This window comes from Misgurnus anguillicaudatus, chromosome 5 (assembly GCF_027580225.2).
Source record: "Misgurnus anguillicaudatus chromosome 5, ASM2758022v2, whole genome shotgun sequence".
NCBI lineage: Eukaryota > Metazoa > Chordata > Actinopteri > Cypriniformes > Cobitidae > Misgurnus > Misgurnus anguillicaudatus.
Window position 1 is genome coordinate 32873436 of NC_073341.2, and position 15626 is coordinate 32889061.

Here is a 15626-nt window from a genome sequence, read left to right on the forward strand (position 1 = left end):
CAGAACTAGTTGAGATATAACCAACTTTCAACTTTGTATCTAATGTAACAACTTCCAAAACTAGTTGGGATTTTCTGGGAACTTGATAAAGACGCCTGTCTATATACAGTACAGTACAATGCGAAAATCCATTTCAAATGCGAAGAAAACAATAAAAGAATTGCATGTGCTTTTGTAAATACATGTTGACAACAGTGTTGCTTGCTCTCAGCATTGTTTGTGTGCGTGCGTGCGTGCGTTGGATGGGATAGGGCGTGTTTTACCGTTCAGGCAAAAGGATATGGCCACTCTATTATCTTCTTGGCATACTTCCTAACGATGTTGTCCTCTCCAAAGATAAAGAGAGACCTGTTAACGGTGAAGCAGTTCTGTCGGACTGGAATTGGGTTGTACAGGGCCATGGTTCGAGCTCGCTGCGCTTTGGTCTGTTTGAAGACTGGTGAAACTCCACCTGTGGATACCGCAGGAGCCTCGCGATTCCGATTGCGCTCCGATCCCCCATCCCCGGCTCCCAACAGACCGGGAACATCGTCTCCGAACCGAGCCATTCTGTGTGGGGCAAAAACAAAGCAAGCTTAGCCCGGTGTAAAAGCAGGTCTGTGAGTGTTTCACAAAAAGTGCGATCACATCCACATGGCGAACTGCAAATATTATCCAAACTGCACGAGTTTGTCGTGATCTCACAAGTCCGGTGTTTTTCTTTTAACGAGGGGTAAATAAACGCTCGCGTCTTCCAAGCACGCGCAACACGTAGTTTATTCCAACGGACATCCTTTAAAACACCAGAAGTATCATTACCTGAAAGTAAAGAAGGGAATAAAACCGCGTTTAATCCCAATATCCAGTCGTACATCCCATGAAGGTGTTCTTTAAGACGGGAGGAGAGCAACACTTGGTGAACAGTACGAAACGGCACTGTCCATGTTTTATTTTCTAAAAAAAACTACAAAGCCATTGTTTGTGCTTCTCTCCTTCATCCGTTACTCTTCCCGTCTCACTTAATCTTTGATTGTTGGATATGTTTTTCCGAGCATCAACCACAGTGTTCAACAAGCTCCATCATCACTGTGTGTACGCGAGAGGCGCGCGTGTGGCTTGTTTAAGCTTGGCACGCGCACCTGGCCACCCCTCGCCAAAGCGCGCGCTGGCTTTTCCGCGCACTTCGACCGTTATTTGCAGCGTGACTGTGGAAAGCGAATAAACAGTAAAATATTACTTAAAAATAATGCTTTATGCGTATTATAAAAACTACATCAACAAAATACACATAGGCTATATAGCAGTTCTCTATTTTTAAACAACATAAAACGATGTCATGGCGAAAGAAAATTAATCATGGATTTACTGTAGTAAAGGTGAAGTAAACAATTTTTTGGCGATTCTTTTTAAAGGATGTGCAGCAGTTTTAAAATGTCTGTAGGCTAGACCGCAAAAAAATGATCCTGTGAGGAAAAAAGAACAACTGATGATTTTAAACTAACGAAATACTAAGTTATTATTAATAATACACGGTAGCATATTATTATAAAAGATGAATTATAACTTACTCCGCCTCGACGACTTTCCTTTAAGCTGACGTCACCAACCTTTGATTTTGTTAACTCATCCCCTTCAACCACATATCAATCCAATCGACTAAATGTATAATAATAAAAACATCAACTAGGCTACTAATAGATAACAAAATAAACCTTGTCCCATATATCTGTTTATTCTTCGGAGTGTTAATGTATGCGTTTTATTCCACTTCAAACAAATTCAAACTTCAGAACTAAACCCTACCCAGAGGTTTATGGGGAATATCAATGCACTTCTCTCTTTCAAGCAGTAAAAAATATATTATTAAAAATAAACACTTTGCAACAAGTGCAAAAAATCCTACTACATTGGCTTGTTTGACATCACAGATAATTTGTGCTTTATAGTCAGCGTTGCAGCACATTTTGGATTAGACCGTTTGGTCAGGTAACAACATTAATTGACACAAAGAGACAAAAACATGACCAGTTGAACACTGGTCACAAAATAAGTGAAAAAAGATCCCTAGCTCTCACTACGCCTTTCATAGATTTCAACTTTGCACCTAAATAGTTCATATCAGTAAAGGTGCATACTGGTACCAAAGAGTGCATATTAATGTACTTTCTGAATCAACACCTTTTTTTTAACTCGTACCTATTTAGGTTACTTGGTGTTAGTTCCAACTCTTTTGATCAAAAACTTTTCTTTCAGTTTACAGCAAATATTGTTTGCATAGTGTTCTTTGTCATTTTTGTAATTTGAGTGGCAGACCTTGTCAAACAACATTTTGCATTTGACAACAAGCCAAACTCCCCACAACATTTCCACGAAAACTTCACTCGACAAATGTGAGGCGATACAATCAGGCCCTGCGTACTGTCACTTAATCTGTTTAAAATTAATGAGCAGAACAGTTTAGGGGCCAGAAAGGGCCTGCTAATAATATCCAACTGCAAAATAAGAGATCGCATGCAGAGGGGGGAAATATAGATGAAGCTATAAATGATGTAAACTGCAGTAGTCCAATGACCCAGTAGATCGTTCCAGACTGAGGTAATCATCGGCACAGCAAGATGGATGAAAATAGCCGCCTTTCTCCACTTTCTCTCACTCACTCACTCTCTCTCTCACTCCCTAAAGGTAATTAGAAATGAATGGTTTAGAAAACAGAAGATTAGAAGGAGGGAGAATAAAAGATGACAAATGATTTGGTGGCTCTGAGCATCTTTAAAACCCTTCGATACCCTAAATACAGGAATGCTTGGTTAGTACATCTTATACCAGCTGAGATGAGTAGGTGAGGAAGAAGACTTTGGAAGGTGCCCTAAATAAAGAACTACTATAAATAAGACAGAGCAAGCACACAGGCACACAAAAACACACTCCCTCTGGAGCTGCCAAAGTCCTTTCTCAATGGCCAATTACACCACAGAATGTTAAAGTATAGTTCGGCTTCATAGAGGGGGTGGAAAAAGTGTGTGTGTGTGTGTGCGCACACGCGTGTGTGACAGAATGAAAAAAAAATGTGTGAACGTGTGTCACAAAAAGAGAAGAGACAATGGAGTATGGAGAAAAGCAGGGAGTAACTACTGTAGCATATGCATTCATCAAATGTCAACACTTTTTCATAATAATCTGTTGAATAAGCCCTGTGGAAAGCATGGGAGGAGTCAGATCGACAGACAGCTTGCTTGACTGTGTTCAGGAAGAGAAACCAAGTCTTTTAGTTCCCTTTTCAAAGAGAAATGCCTCAAGGTGATAATAATATGGAGGCAGACACTTAGAAAACAACAAATTGTGAGCATGTGAAAAGTTTAATGCTTAAATTTTACATTTACTTTAATTAAAATATATACGCATTTACAATTCATAAGTTTTGTCTTTTAGAAAAACTCTCTCTCTCTCTCTCTCTCTCTCTCTCTCTCTCTCTCCCAAAGGTCTGTGTTCGATCATAGATCATACTAAATTAATTCTTTTAGCACATTATCTAATATTAATTGACGAACCCTGACCTCTCCATTTAAGTTTTGTAGTATTTTATCTCCCACTAATTAAAAGCTATGAGACATGAACCTGTGCGACATCTCGGCTCCCACATAATGCAGTGTCCTTGTCATCCTAATAGTGGTCTCCATGGTGACTATACACCCTTGAATTTCTAATCCGTTCCTCCTGTTGTTGGCTGCTCAGGGTTTGCTCGGCAAACGACACCTTTACCAACTGTGATCTTTCACGTGTACAGTCAAACACAGAGATTGCTGTTTTTGCTATTGACCCTCAAATTTAAGCGCCCAACACGGTGTAACACTTATATTTACAAATTCATTCAACATGATCTCACAAAGTTCCGTGGGATAGTCACGGAATTTTTTGCTGATTTTTCCGTGACATTCTCACGGATCTCCGCATATTTCCGTGGCCCTGCCACGGACTTACTTTTCCGTGGCATTCTCACGGATTGGTTACTCAACTGCTTTTTCCTATTTTCAAACCATTGTCGCTTCGGTTTAGGGTTAGATTTGGTGCTTGCATTACTTTGTCACTGTAAGTATTGGTTTATACAATTTTTTCTGATGTATTCTTTTATATTTTCTAAACTTTAATCAATTGTCACCTGGCATTGGGGTTAGAGTTGGGTTTGGGTAGGGATGTCATTTTATGTAAATCTAACCCTAAACCGAAGCGAAAATGGTAAGAAAATAGGACAAAACAGTTGAGTAACCAATCCGTGAGAATGCCACGGAAAAGAAAGTCCGTGGCAGGGCCACGGAAATATGCGGAGATCCGTGAGAATGTCACGGAAAAATGAGCAAAAAATTCTGTGACTATGCCACGGAAATTCTTGAGATCAGGTTGATTCATTTGACAATACTAAACATCCAGATTGAATTTGTCAGGCATATCCAAAAGCACAATATTTCCCACAATAGCAGCATCTAGCGTTTTAAAACAAGTGATAAAAAAAGATAATACTAAATAATAAATTACATGAGCAAACAGATGCACTGTTAGTAAAAATGGTTAAAGGCGGAATGCACAATGTTTGAAAGCCAATGTAGACATTTGAAATCACCTAAATATACACGCCCCTACCCTAATACACTGTAAAAAATACTTTGCTGCCTTAAAATTTTTTGTTGAATCAACTCGGATTTACAAGTCAATTCAACCTACTGTTATTTATCTTGACTAGAGATGAGTTGTTATAACTACAGCTGAGTTGTTATAACTAATAAATTTAAGTTGACTTTTCTCAGCTATATTTTATAAATTGTGACAACTAATTTCTGTTGACATGACTTGTAAATCTGAGTTGATTTAACAAAAAATTTTAAGGCAGCAACGTTTTTTTACAGTGTAGAATCTGGACCTTCTTTTGATAGACCCGTCCCACAAATACGCAACCCCGGCAAGGATGTCGGTTAGTAGACACGCCCCTGTCTGCTGATTGGCTACAAGTGTGTTTTGGTAGTCGGCCCGACTTCCTTTTCCAAAGCGTTTTTCAAACATTGTGCACTCCGCCTTTAAAATATGTACCCGAGCTGTCACTGGGGCAGTACGTTTTATAAAGGTTCTTAAAGTGGACATATTACAAAAATATGACTTTTTCCATGTTTAAGTGCTATAATTGGGTCCCCAGTGGTTTGATCAACCTAGAAAATGTGATCAACCCCGTAACTTAGTTTTGCTAAACCATTCTCTGCAAGGATGTGAAAAATAGGTCATTAAAATTAGGCTCCCCTTGTGATGTCAGAAGGGGATAATACAGCCCCTAATTTGCACTATCCAACCATGGCACTGCCATTAAGTGCAGAAATCAACTCATTTGCACTTAAAATGACACACCCAAAACGGCAGATTTTCCCTCAAACATAAAAAGGGGCAATTTTAACATGTTATAATAAATTACATGTATGGAACACCAAAAACTTTGGCATCTTAAAAATGTTTTTTAAAAGTCACCTTTAAATGTACCATTAGGTACAGATATGTATACATGTGGTACCAATATGTACCTTTGAAATATTAATATGTATCTTTGAGGTGATAATATGCACCAGTATGCTGACCTAAGGTACTAATATGAACTTAGGTACAAACTTTTTAAAAGGGTAGTGCCCCAATGAAAGCTAGGTACATATTTTAGCCATTTCTTCTGACAGTGCAGTTAATAGTTTATTATTACTGTATTCACTGTATTGTGTCACAAGAATATGTTTTACTGACTGGTTAAGCAATGCATTAACAGCGCAAAGTTCATGGATTCCAACTTTGAAGGTGTACACATATGAATAAAATGGATAGACTTAAAGGGATAGTACACCCCAAAATTGAAACTCTGTATCATTTACTCATCCTCAACTGGTTTCAAACCTGTATAAATGTCTTTGTTCTGCTAAACACAAATTAAGATATTTTGGAAAATGTTTGTAACAAAACAGATATGGGGCACCATTGACTTCCATAGTATTATTATTTCCTACTGTTATTAATGGTGTCTTTAATTCACTGTCAATTAAGCCAAATGCTCAAACGTAAATGTGTTTACAGTTTAACTCAAATGACACTTGGCAGGAGAGGCATGGCATAATGTCAATAACTCACATTAAACATTTGTATCGGTTGAAAATTTCACACATTTACTTTCTAAAGTTTTATTTCTTTATATCCATCCATCGTCTGTAATAATGCAAATCTCTTGTAATAGGAGAAACGCTATTTCAGGAGAAACAACACACACCCCTCTGCTATCTCGGGCAATCCAGTGAAACTCTTTCGCGCAATGAGTTCGGCTATGTTTCAAAAGAATCACCTGAGAATTGTTACCACAAAAATGTCACAGACACAACGCTCCATCGAGAGCACTTGATCGCAACTCGGTGACTAAATAAAGCCTATCTTTGGGATCACTGCGGCATCTCAACCAAGCCCTAATTCAAGCGATTTGGCTTGTGTTTTCTGTGCTCTGTTACCTAGCAACCGCATCGCTCGTCTTCTCATCACAGCCGACTGGGCTGAAACCATAACTCAGCCTTACATAAACCGCATATTCAGACAATGAGCTCAATTTTACTTTGGTGTATGATTATCGATCGTCGCTCGAAAGACGGCACTGTTTGTTTTGCTCAAATCTGCATAAATATATAAACGTGTTGTTTCTATATGATGCTTGAGGTTGAAGTTGTCACCCTATGCATTGATGCAGAAAAACTTAATTACACAGAGCAAGAGGAAAAAATGTCAACAACATCATCAAACAGGATAATAATTGTACACAGTGCGTACATCAATCCTTAAACATATAATTATATACAGATACAGTATGACAACTGTAATCTATACTTGAAGTGCTGTTTACATACCAAGAAAGCTTTTCCTTGCTTTTTCCATTTTTTAAAAAACATATCAGGGGAAAGGTGTGAGTGCAAAGTCGGGTCATGATCATAAAAACACCTTGTAATGAACTATAAGTGGCATCTGCCAAATGCATAAATGTACATTGCGAAATGTTTAAGTATTCAGGAGAAAAAATAAAAATATTTAATATCTTCTCTATCATTTTCTGTACCTTAACATACTACATGTCTAACTAACGTCTCTGTTTGCATTGCATTTGCTTTTTTATGAAACTTTTACCTGTAACCTTTTTCTCTATTAGTGTTGTAGTAGACGAATGCATGGCTCCATCTAGTGGTAGCAGCTTGCAACAACACAGAAAAAAAACTTAGTTTATTGAACCACACTGACTTGTCATCCATGGCAATGAGTACTAAACTATTTAAATAATTATAAATAAACCCATTGAAAAACGCAGACAAAAATAATGACTTTGCACACCAAATGTATGTGCAATATATCCAAGTTTTAAGGTATTACCACCTGATACCCTTACTATGCCTCCAAAATACTTTATTGTAACTACAGATACTTAGTTGTTAATAACACATCAGAAACAAAAGATTCTCAGGCAAAAATCTATAACTAATTTATTTTACTACCATCCACTCTAGCATGTTAAACTATTTAGTGGGGGAAAACTGGATAAAGCAAGATTAGTAAAGGCAATTTCTAATTACTGCTTAGAAACCTTATGGTAAAAATGAGCTGCAATCTGCAATTCTAATAAACTCTAACAAGCCCGCCAAATCTTCTGATCAAAGCCGCACAGCCCCTCTATTTTTGCGATTAAGTAATCCATCTTAATAAAATACTGTGCTGATTATTTAAATGAAGCAAAATTAATGTGGCCATGCATATTGGCATCAACAAAAATATCAATAATACAGAGCAATGTTGTAAATTACAGTTCCTTTACAGCGGAGATACAAAGGTCCCCATGAGAGACGGCTCTGGCAGGGTTTACCGGAGGTTTAAAACCCACATGGCGGGGAGGATGGATGGTACGCTTGGCTCTCACCCCGCTGGCAGAGAAAGGGGTGACGGGGGCATAGATTCAGGGTATTGACAGATGGGGCTGAAGATGAGGTGGAGGAACCTGGCAATGTTGTGTGCGTATATGCATGTGTGCATGCACTGTCCCTGTGTTCAAAGGGCTTGGAAGAGTGGGCAACACTACAGAGGATCTTAGTGGGTCACAGGGTCTGGGACAGTGTTTCTGGTTGCAAGAGTCTGATTATACCTGTAACCGCAGAATTACTCTATGTGATTAGATTATCAGAAAGAGAATGTATGTGATAGAAATGTATTAAATATAGAAAAGAGAAACAAATGTGCAACTAAGAATTTAAAACACCAATATGCCTGTCTAGTAGAGGCTTATGCAGCAAACATCTATATCTGTTATACTGTAGGTCTGCACAGTGAATCGAAAACTTATGGGGATTACAATTACAGGTGAAACAATTACACAACAGCCAAAATCACCTAAATTACAGCGGTCCATTTGTGCTCACTTCTGTGCGTTTCGGCAGTATGTTTGGGCATCAAATACAGTGGAGATTTTAAAATTGATAAGGTGCCGTGTCCTTCAGCTATTCGTTTTTGTAGTTTTTACTAACTGCATAACACGTTTGTTATTTATTTTATATTATTTAGTTTTGGAAGTTCAGAAAATACCATGCAGTTGCTTCACAGAAAATTTTAAAACATTTTGAAACTTCAATGTAAAATCTATTAAAGGAATATTCCATTTTCTTAAAAGAAAAATCCAGATAATTTACTCACCACCATGTCATCCAAAATGTTGATGTCTTTCTTTGTTCAGTCCAGAAGAAATTATGTTTTTTTAAGGAAAACATTGCAGGATTTTTCTCATTTTAATGGACTTTAATAGAGCCCAACATTTAATACTTAATTCAACACTTAACAGTTTTTTTCAACTGAGTTTCAAAGGTCTATAAACGACCCCAAACGAGGCATAAGGGTCTTATCTAGCAAAACGATTGTCATTTTTGACAAGAAAAATAAAAAATATGCTCTTTTGAGCCACAACTTTTCGTCTGGGTCCGGTCCAGCGCGACCTAACGTAAATGCGTGGTGACGTAGGGAGGTCACGTGTTACATATATAAAACACACATTTGCGGACCATAAACAATAAACTGACACAAAGACATTAATTAGTATCAGTTGACATACAACAACGTAGGAACGGCCCTCTTTCAACACATTTGTAAACACTGGAGCGGAGATTCGCGTTCGTCCTCTGTGACCTCTTGACGTCGTGGCGTATTGCGTGGGGTAACGCTGGAGCATCACGACCGGATTTAGACGAGAAGTCGTGGTTTAAAAGTGGATATTTTTTATTTTTATTGTCAAAAATGACAATCGTTTCGCTAGATAAGACCCTTATACCTCGTTTGGGATCGTTTATAGTCAGTGTTGAGTTAAGTATTAAATGTTGGGCTCTATTAAAGTCCATTAAAATGAGAAAAATCCTGCAATGTTTTCTTCAAAAAACATAATTTCTTCTCGACTGAACAAAGAAAGACATCAACATTTTAGATGACATGGTGGTGAGTAAATTATCTGGATTTTTCTTTTAAGAAAATGGAATATTCCTTTAATCACCAAGAATTACAATATCAAGGTGAATAAACGACATTTGTCATAATTAAGGGTTCCCACACCTTAGTCAACTTCTAATTCAAGGACCTTTCAAGGACTTTCCAGGTCAATACCCTTAAATTCAAGGACTAAACGTGGGGACACATTTCAAGTGAGAGCAAGGTTTCATCGTGTTACCTTTTAAGATACATTGTTACAGTTCCCTTTCGAGGGAACTCGCGCTGCGTCACTGCAGTGACACTTTGGGGACGCCTCCAGGGGTAAGTGCGTCTGAATGTGTATATCAAATTCAACCAATGGTGAGGCTTAAGACAAAGACAAGGGTGATGCAGGAGCCAGGAAGTATATCGCTATCTGAACTATTGCCAAAGACGGTGTTACAGGGACACAGGAAGTATGGCAATGCAGCTTCTCGTTCCCTTCTCAGGGAACAATAGTTACATACGTAACCCAAGACGTTTTGATGTGTCAAACACAACTATGCAAAAAAGCATTTTGGTATGACTCAACATTCGCATACAGAAGATATAAGCATTTAAAGTAAACAGTTTAGCATGTGTGCTTAAAAAGTCTAGAATTTTTATGATATTATCTTACACTACACAGGGATTAATATGGATGTTTCCCCCAGAAAACTTTTTGAAGTAAAAAAGATTCAAGCACTTTCAGTGACCTGTATCTATGTATGTATATTTTTAAAAACTTTCCAGGGCCTTGAATTTTTTTCCACAGATTCACAAACTTTCAAGGATTTCAAGGACCCGTGGGAACCCTGATAATTGTACTGTTGTTTAATTTTTATTACCCCAGGTGAATTGACTAAAGTTCCTTTTACATGCAACTATATGCACTTGCTCAAAAGTTTTAACCACTTGAGCCATATGATCATGTTATTCCCTCTAAAAAGTAAAAGATAAGTAAAAGATATACTTTTTTGACAGCTAGAACTGTATTATATGTGTATGTTTACATTTATGCATTTGGCAGATGCTTTAATCCAAACATCTTAAAGGCGGAGTCCACGATGTTTGAAAAACGGTTTGGAAAGGAGACGGGCCGACTACCAAAACACACTTAGAGCCAATCAAATCAAATGCCGGGTTGCGTATGTGTGGGGCAGGTCTATCAACAGAAGGTCCAGATTCTATTGGGGTAGGGGCGTGTTTGTTTAGGTGATTTCAAATATTAACATTGGCTTTCAAACATCATGGACTCCGCCTTTAAGTGTACATTTTCCCCAGTATGTGTGTTGCATGGGTTGGAACCCATGACCTTTTGCACTGCTAACACAATGCTCTACCACTGAGCTACACAGAAGATTTAACAAAATTGCATACACAATGGTACAAAAGCTGTCACTGCGATGGTACTCTTTTTAAGGTCTAAATATGTACAATTTAGAGATATGCATGCATATTGAAGTACTAATATGCACTCTTTAGGTACAAAGTTGTACTTTTTGAAAAGGTACCGCCCCAGTGACAGCTTTCTTACCTTTGATTAAACAAATGATGCTTAACATGCTTCATGCATGCATAAATAGTATACACTATAGCTTTATGGCAGTGGTTCTCAAACTTTTTTATGACCTAAAACATTCCAAAATTTAAGATTTGAATTAAACAAAACATATAAAATGATACGATGTAGCACTGTTGGTTAGTAGCTATATTTATATGAGGTTTAATTACACAGAATTGATGATAAATTAATGTATTTTATAAACTGGGGCCCCCTGGCACGATCTTCCTGGCACGGCCCCCAGTTTGAGAACCACTGCTTTATGGTGCTTGTCAATTCTTAAGATCTACAATGTTTTTATATGGAAATTCAAACATTCTTCCACAAAACCTATTACTTCTGTGTCATAGAAGTAAAATAAAAACAATTTAAAAAAAACACTTTTAGGTTAAAGGTGCAGTATGTAAATTTTAGCGGCATCTAGTGGTGAGGTTGCAAATTGCAACCAACGGCGTAGTCCACTGCTCACCCCTCGCTTTTGAAACACATAGAGAAGCTACGGTAGCTGCCACCAGACAAACATGTCATTGTCGAAAACCACTTAGTAAAAAAGTTTGTCCATTAAGGGCTTCTGTAGAAAAATGGCGGAACAAAATGGCGACTTCCATGTAAGGGGACCCCCAGTGTATGCAGATAAAAAGGTCTTGTTCTAAGGTAATAAAAACATAACAGTTCATTATGAAAGGTCTTTATACACCCCTGATAATATAGTTTTGTATATTATTTTGCATTTCTGTCAAGAGATCCTTCTAAAAATTACACACTGCACCTTTAAATGCATAGTTCACCTTACAATGAGAATTCTGTCATCATTTACTCATCCTCATGTTGTTGTAAACTTGAATTAATTTCTTTTTTCTGATGAACACAAAAGAAGATATTTTGAGAAATGATGGTAAACACACAGCAGATAGTGACCATTGACTCATCAACCTAATCTCACGAATTTCCGTGGCATAGTCACGGAATTTTCCCGTGGCATTCTCACGGATCTCCGCATTTTTCCGTGGCCCTGCTACGGACTGTCTTTTTCCGTGGCATTCTAACGGATTGGTTACTCAACTGTTTTGTCCTATTGTCCTTATAAAAAAAATAAGGTGGAATTAATGGGTATCGTGTACTATCATTTATCACAATACTTCCAAATATTTTTTCCTACTATGGAAGTCAATGCAATGGTATGCATATTCAACCTGTATCAATTTCTTTTTTCAAATGAACACAAAATAAGATATGTTGAGGAATGATGGTAAACACACAGTTGACGGTGCCCATTCAATTCCATCATATTTTTTTATTCCTACTATGGAAGTCAATGGCCACTATCTGCTGTGTGTTTACCGTCATTTCTCAAAATATCTTTTGTGTTCATCAGAAAAAAGAAATTCATACATGAGGATGAGTAAATGATGACAGTATTTTCATATGAAGTTGAACTATCCCTTTAACTAACAAATAAATCAAGCATCAGTTGAATGAAACACAAGGGGGCACCAATGAGCTGTTATAATGTTAAAAGGAAGCAGGTGCGAGATGCACCTATGAGCTCTCTCCATCTATCCGTGAGCTCTCAAAACAAACATTACTCACCACACCAGCAATTACTGTAGCCTCCCTACAGAGGTATAAAGAATCACGATGATAAAGTAGTCTATACTAATACGAAGAAAAAACACAATTTTTCACTTGCCTGTTGTGTTGCCACATTATCCCAGGTGAACAACAGGTAGGTCAGCCACATAAATTAAGATCTGATTTGTGATGACTACTCGAGAGAGCTACTTTTCAAAACCGTATATGAGAGTTTAATGCCATGCTTTCGTCAAACCTCTGCCAAATCAGTCCGTTTCCCTAGCATGCCGAGGGTTTCAGGACCCCTCATTACCTTTGATATTTAAATGATGTGCGAACGTGCGTGTGAATGATTCCACAGCAAAGGAAAGATCTGACATTCATCTGGCCTGCTGTATTCTCACCACTTTTATCTCCTATGATGCATTGCTCCTAAAAAGGTCCGCACCCCCCCTCTGTATCTATCACCCCCACAATTGCCCCATGCTTTGTACTTGCTCGTAAGCAACCCTGCACCAAAGTGTCCTGATTTACACTTGATTTAAAGTAGCGACCCAACACAAACCCAAAACATTGCACATTAGGATGTCCTAAATATCAAACATTAAAATGGATTCAAATCATGAATTGCATTGACTCGACAATGCACTTAATTATTAATAGGTCATGTTTTGTGAATGCATAAACGTTTAGTCATTTGACTGATTTTGATGCAAAACCCCCTAAGTGCACCCAGAATGTTTGGGCAAAAACCTCCACTTTAAAAAAATCCACTTTTTGGACAAGACAGTTAGGGGTTGTGTTGTGCACACCAAAACTGAAAACGCCTGGACAAAGCTGAATGCCAGCTGTTTTATCAGCTGAGTGCCAGCTTTCTTTAGCTGTGCGCTTTGGTAGCTGTGATAATTCAGCTGTGAGCCGGTTGGTTGCTGTGGTAATGTCCCGCCCTCCCTCCACTGTGATTGGATGGGCGTGTGAGAACTGACATTGATGAGCGGAGCTTTTCACCCAAAATTGAATCTCTTTCAACTCTCGACACTCAGCGCAGAGCGCGGTAAACGGTCAAGCGCCGGTTTTCAGTGCGGAAAAAAAACACTAGCTGTTGGCTTATTTGAAAAACGCAGAGCTTCCATTGGAAACAATTGAAAACATGAGCCAGTCGGAGCCGATGGTGTAGTGGGCAGCGCTCCGACATATGGTGCAAACGCACTTCAGGGGACCCGAGTTCGAATCCCGGCTCGAGGTCCTTTGCCGATCCCATACCCTCTCTCCACCCTCTACTTTCCTGTCGTCTCTCAAATGTACTGTCTATCAATAAAAAGGCAAAATGACCCAAAAAAAAGAAAAAAAAAAAAAAAAAAAGAAAGCATGAGCCAGCTGCGGGTGTAAAAGCTTTGGTGTGCATGACCCCTTAAACAGTAAACAGCAAATGATGAAAGTCGGAATGTAAAATGAAGAAACTGAACCACACATTAGGGGGCGCTGTCATCCATGAAACTGCCACATTTGGGTTGTATTCAGGTCCAAGTACTAACAAGGGACACAAGCTTAAATGTGATCCACGTTCATTTTGCACGCGTCATCGTTCATCCAGTGCATCTTCTGTGCACTTAGAGGATTTTGCTGAAACATCGATATTTTAGACTGGGTAAAACACGGAGAAAACCCAATTCTTGGTTTAAATTGTGCTCCTGTATCGCTCAGTGAGTATTGCATTAGCAGTGCAAAAGGCCATGGGTTTGAACACACGTTGGCAAAAAATGTATACTTTGTAATGCACTGTTGTTGTAAGTTGCTTTACATAAAAAATCTGCCAAATGAACACACATAAATTAACATGAAAAATGTCCATATTTTACCCAAAGATGAGTTGAAATAACCAGGGCCTGCCCATGCAACAGGCAATACAGGCGATTGCCTGGGGCCCCGGGACAAGACAAGGGCCCTCCATGCATAAAAATTATTCTGTCATTGCACAAATCTCATAGTCATAGACGCGATCAGCAGGCAGTGCGTGCTGCATGCGCTGGGACCTTATTGATTAAAATAGGGATCACTAAGACGGTATGTGAAAAAAACACAGCGATTGAACAACATGATAAATTCCCCACACAACAATCTACAGTAAAATGATAATAAATATAAAAACCTTAGTATAAGTAAAGACATAAAACATTACAAAATAAGTACAGAGTTGGCTAATTTGCATAATGTTAATGACGCGATGACGCTTGCGAAGGTTTGTCTCATTGTGCATGCTTGGAAATTAAACGTTTTGGATTATGGGTAACGTATCGTATAACAACGCAATGTTAAATTTACGTTACATCTTTCAATAAAAATAAAAACAAGACTTATTTTAGTAAGGTTGAGGTGGTAGGCTTTGGCAAACTACGGCATTAAAACGATACCTTTTTAGAGCTGAAGAGAAACAGAGAAAAGCAGAGAAAAAAGCAATCACAAGGTAAAGGTAGGCCTACACTGCAGGAAAAACCAGCATACCAGCAAGACCAGCATATGTTGTTTTTTGGTGCTGGTTTGCTAGTGAACACCAGCTAAACCAGCACCAAACCAGCAGCCATATCACCCTGTAGTCCAAGACAGCTTGCCCACTGAAGCTAAGCAGGGTTGAGCCTACTCTGTACTTGGATGGGAGACCACCTGGGAAAACCAGGTTGCTGCTGGTATAGGTGTTAGTGAGACCAGCAGGGTATTTTCTGCTTTACTTTGTTTAATGCCTATGCTAATTTAAAAACATTAGACACATTTTCATCACCCTTTCTAAATTAATCCACATGAAAAAACTATTATACTATATAATTTACTGCAGTAAACTGTATAGTAAAATTCTTAGATACTAAAAATATACAGGGTTCAAAAACAGTATACAGAATACTGTATCACCCTATAGTAATTATTCTGTATTATAAAACAGGCATTTCTGATTCTTCATTCTGATTGGTTGAAACGCGTTCTAAGCCGTGAT

The 15626-nt window shown here is 38.3% G+C and overlaps 1 protein-coding gene across 8 annotated transcripts in view; it reads right to left on the minus strand.

Moving 5' to 3' along the window:
* Positions 1–15626, minus strand: part of cacna1ea (calcium channel, voltage-dependent, R type, alpha 1E subunit a) — a 185371-nt gene that overhangs the window by 110447 nt on the left and 59298 nt on the right. For 7 of the 8 annotated variants that reach the window (XM_073868041.1, XM_073868045.1, XM_073868048.1 and 4 more), the window contains exon 3: positions 283–549. In XM_073868041.1, coding sequence (XP_073724142.1) covers positions 283–549 — 267 coding nt within the window. Of the gene's footprint in view, positions 1–282; positions 550–798; positions 1130–15626 lie in introns of those variants that run through there. The other variant, XM_073868046.1, reaches the window with a different exon arrangement.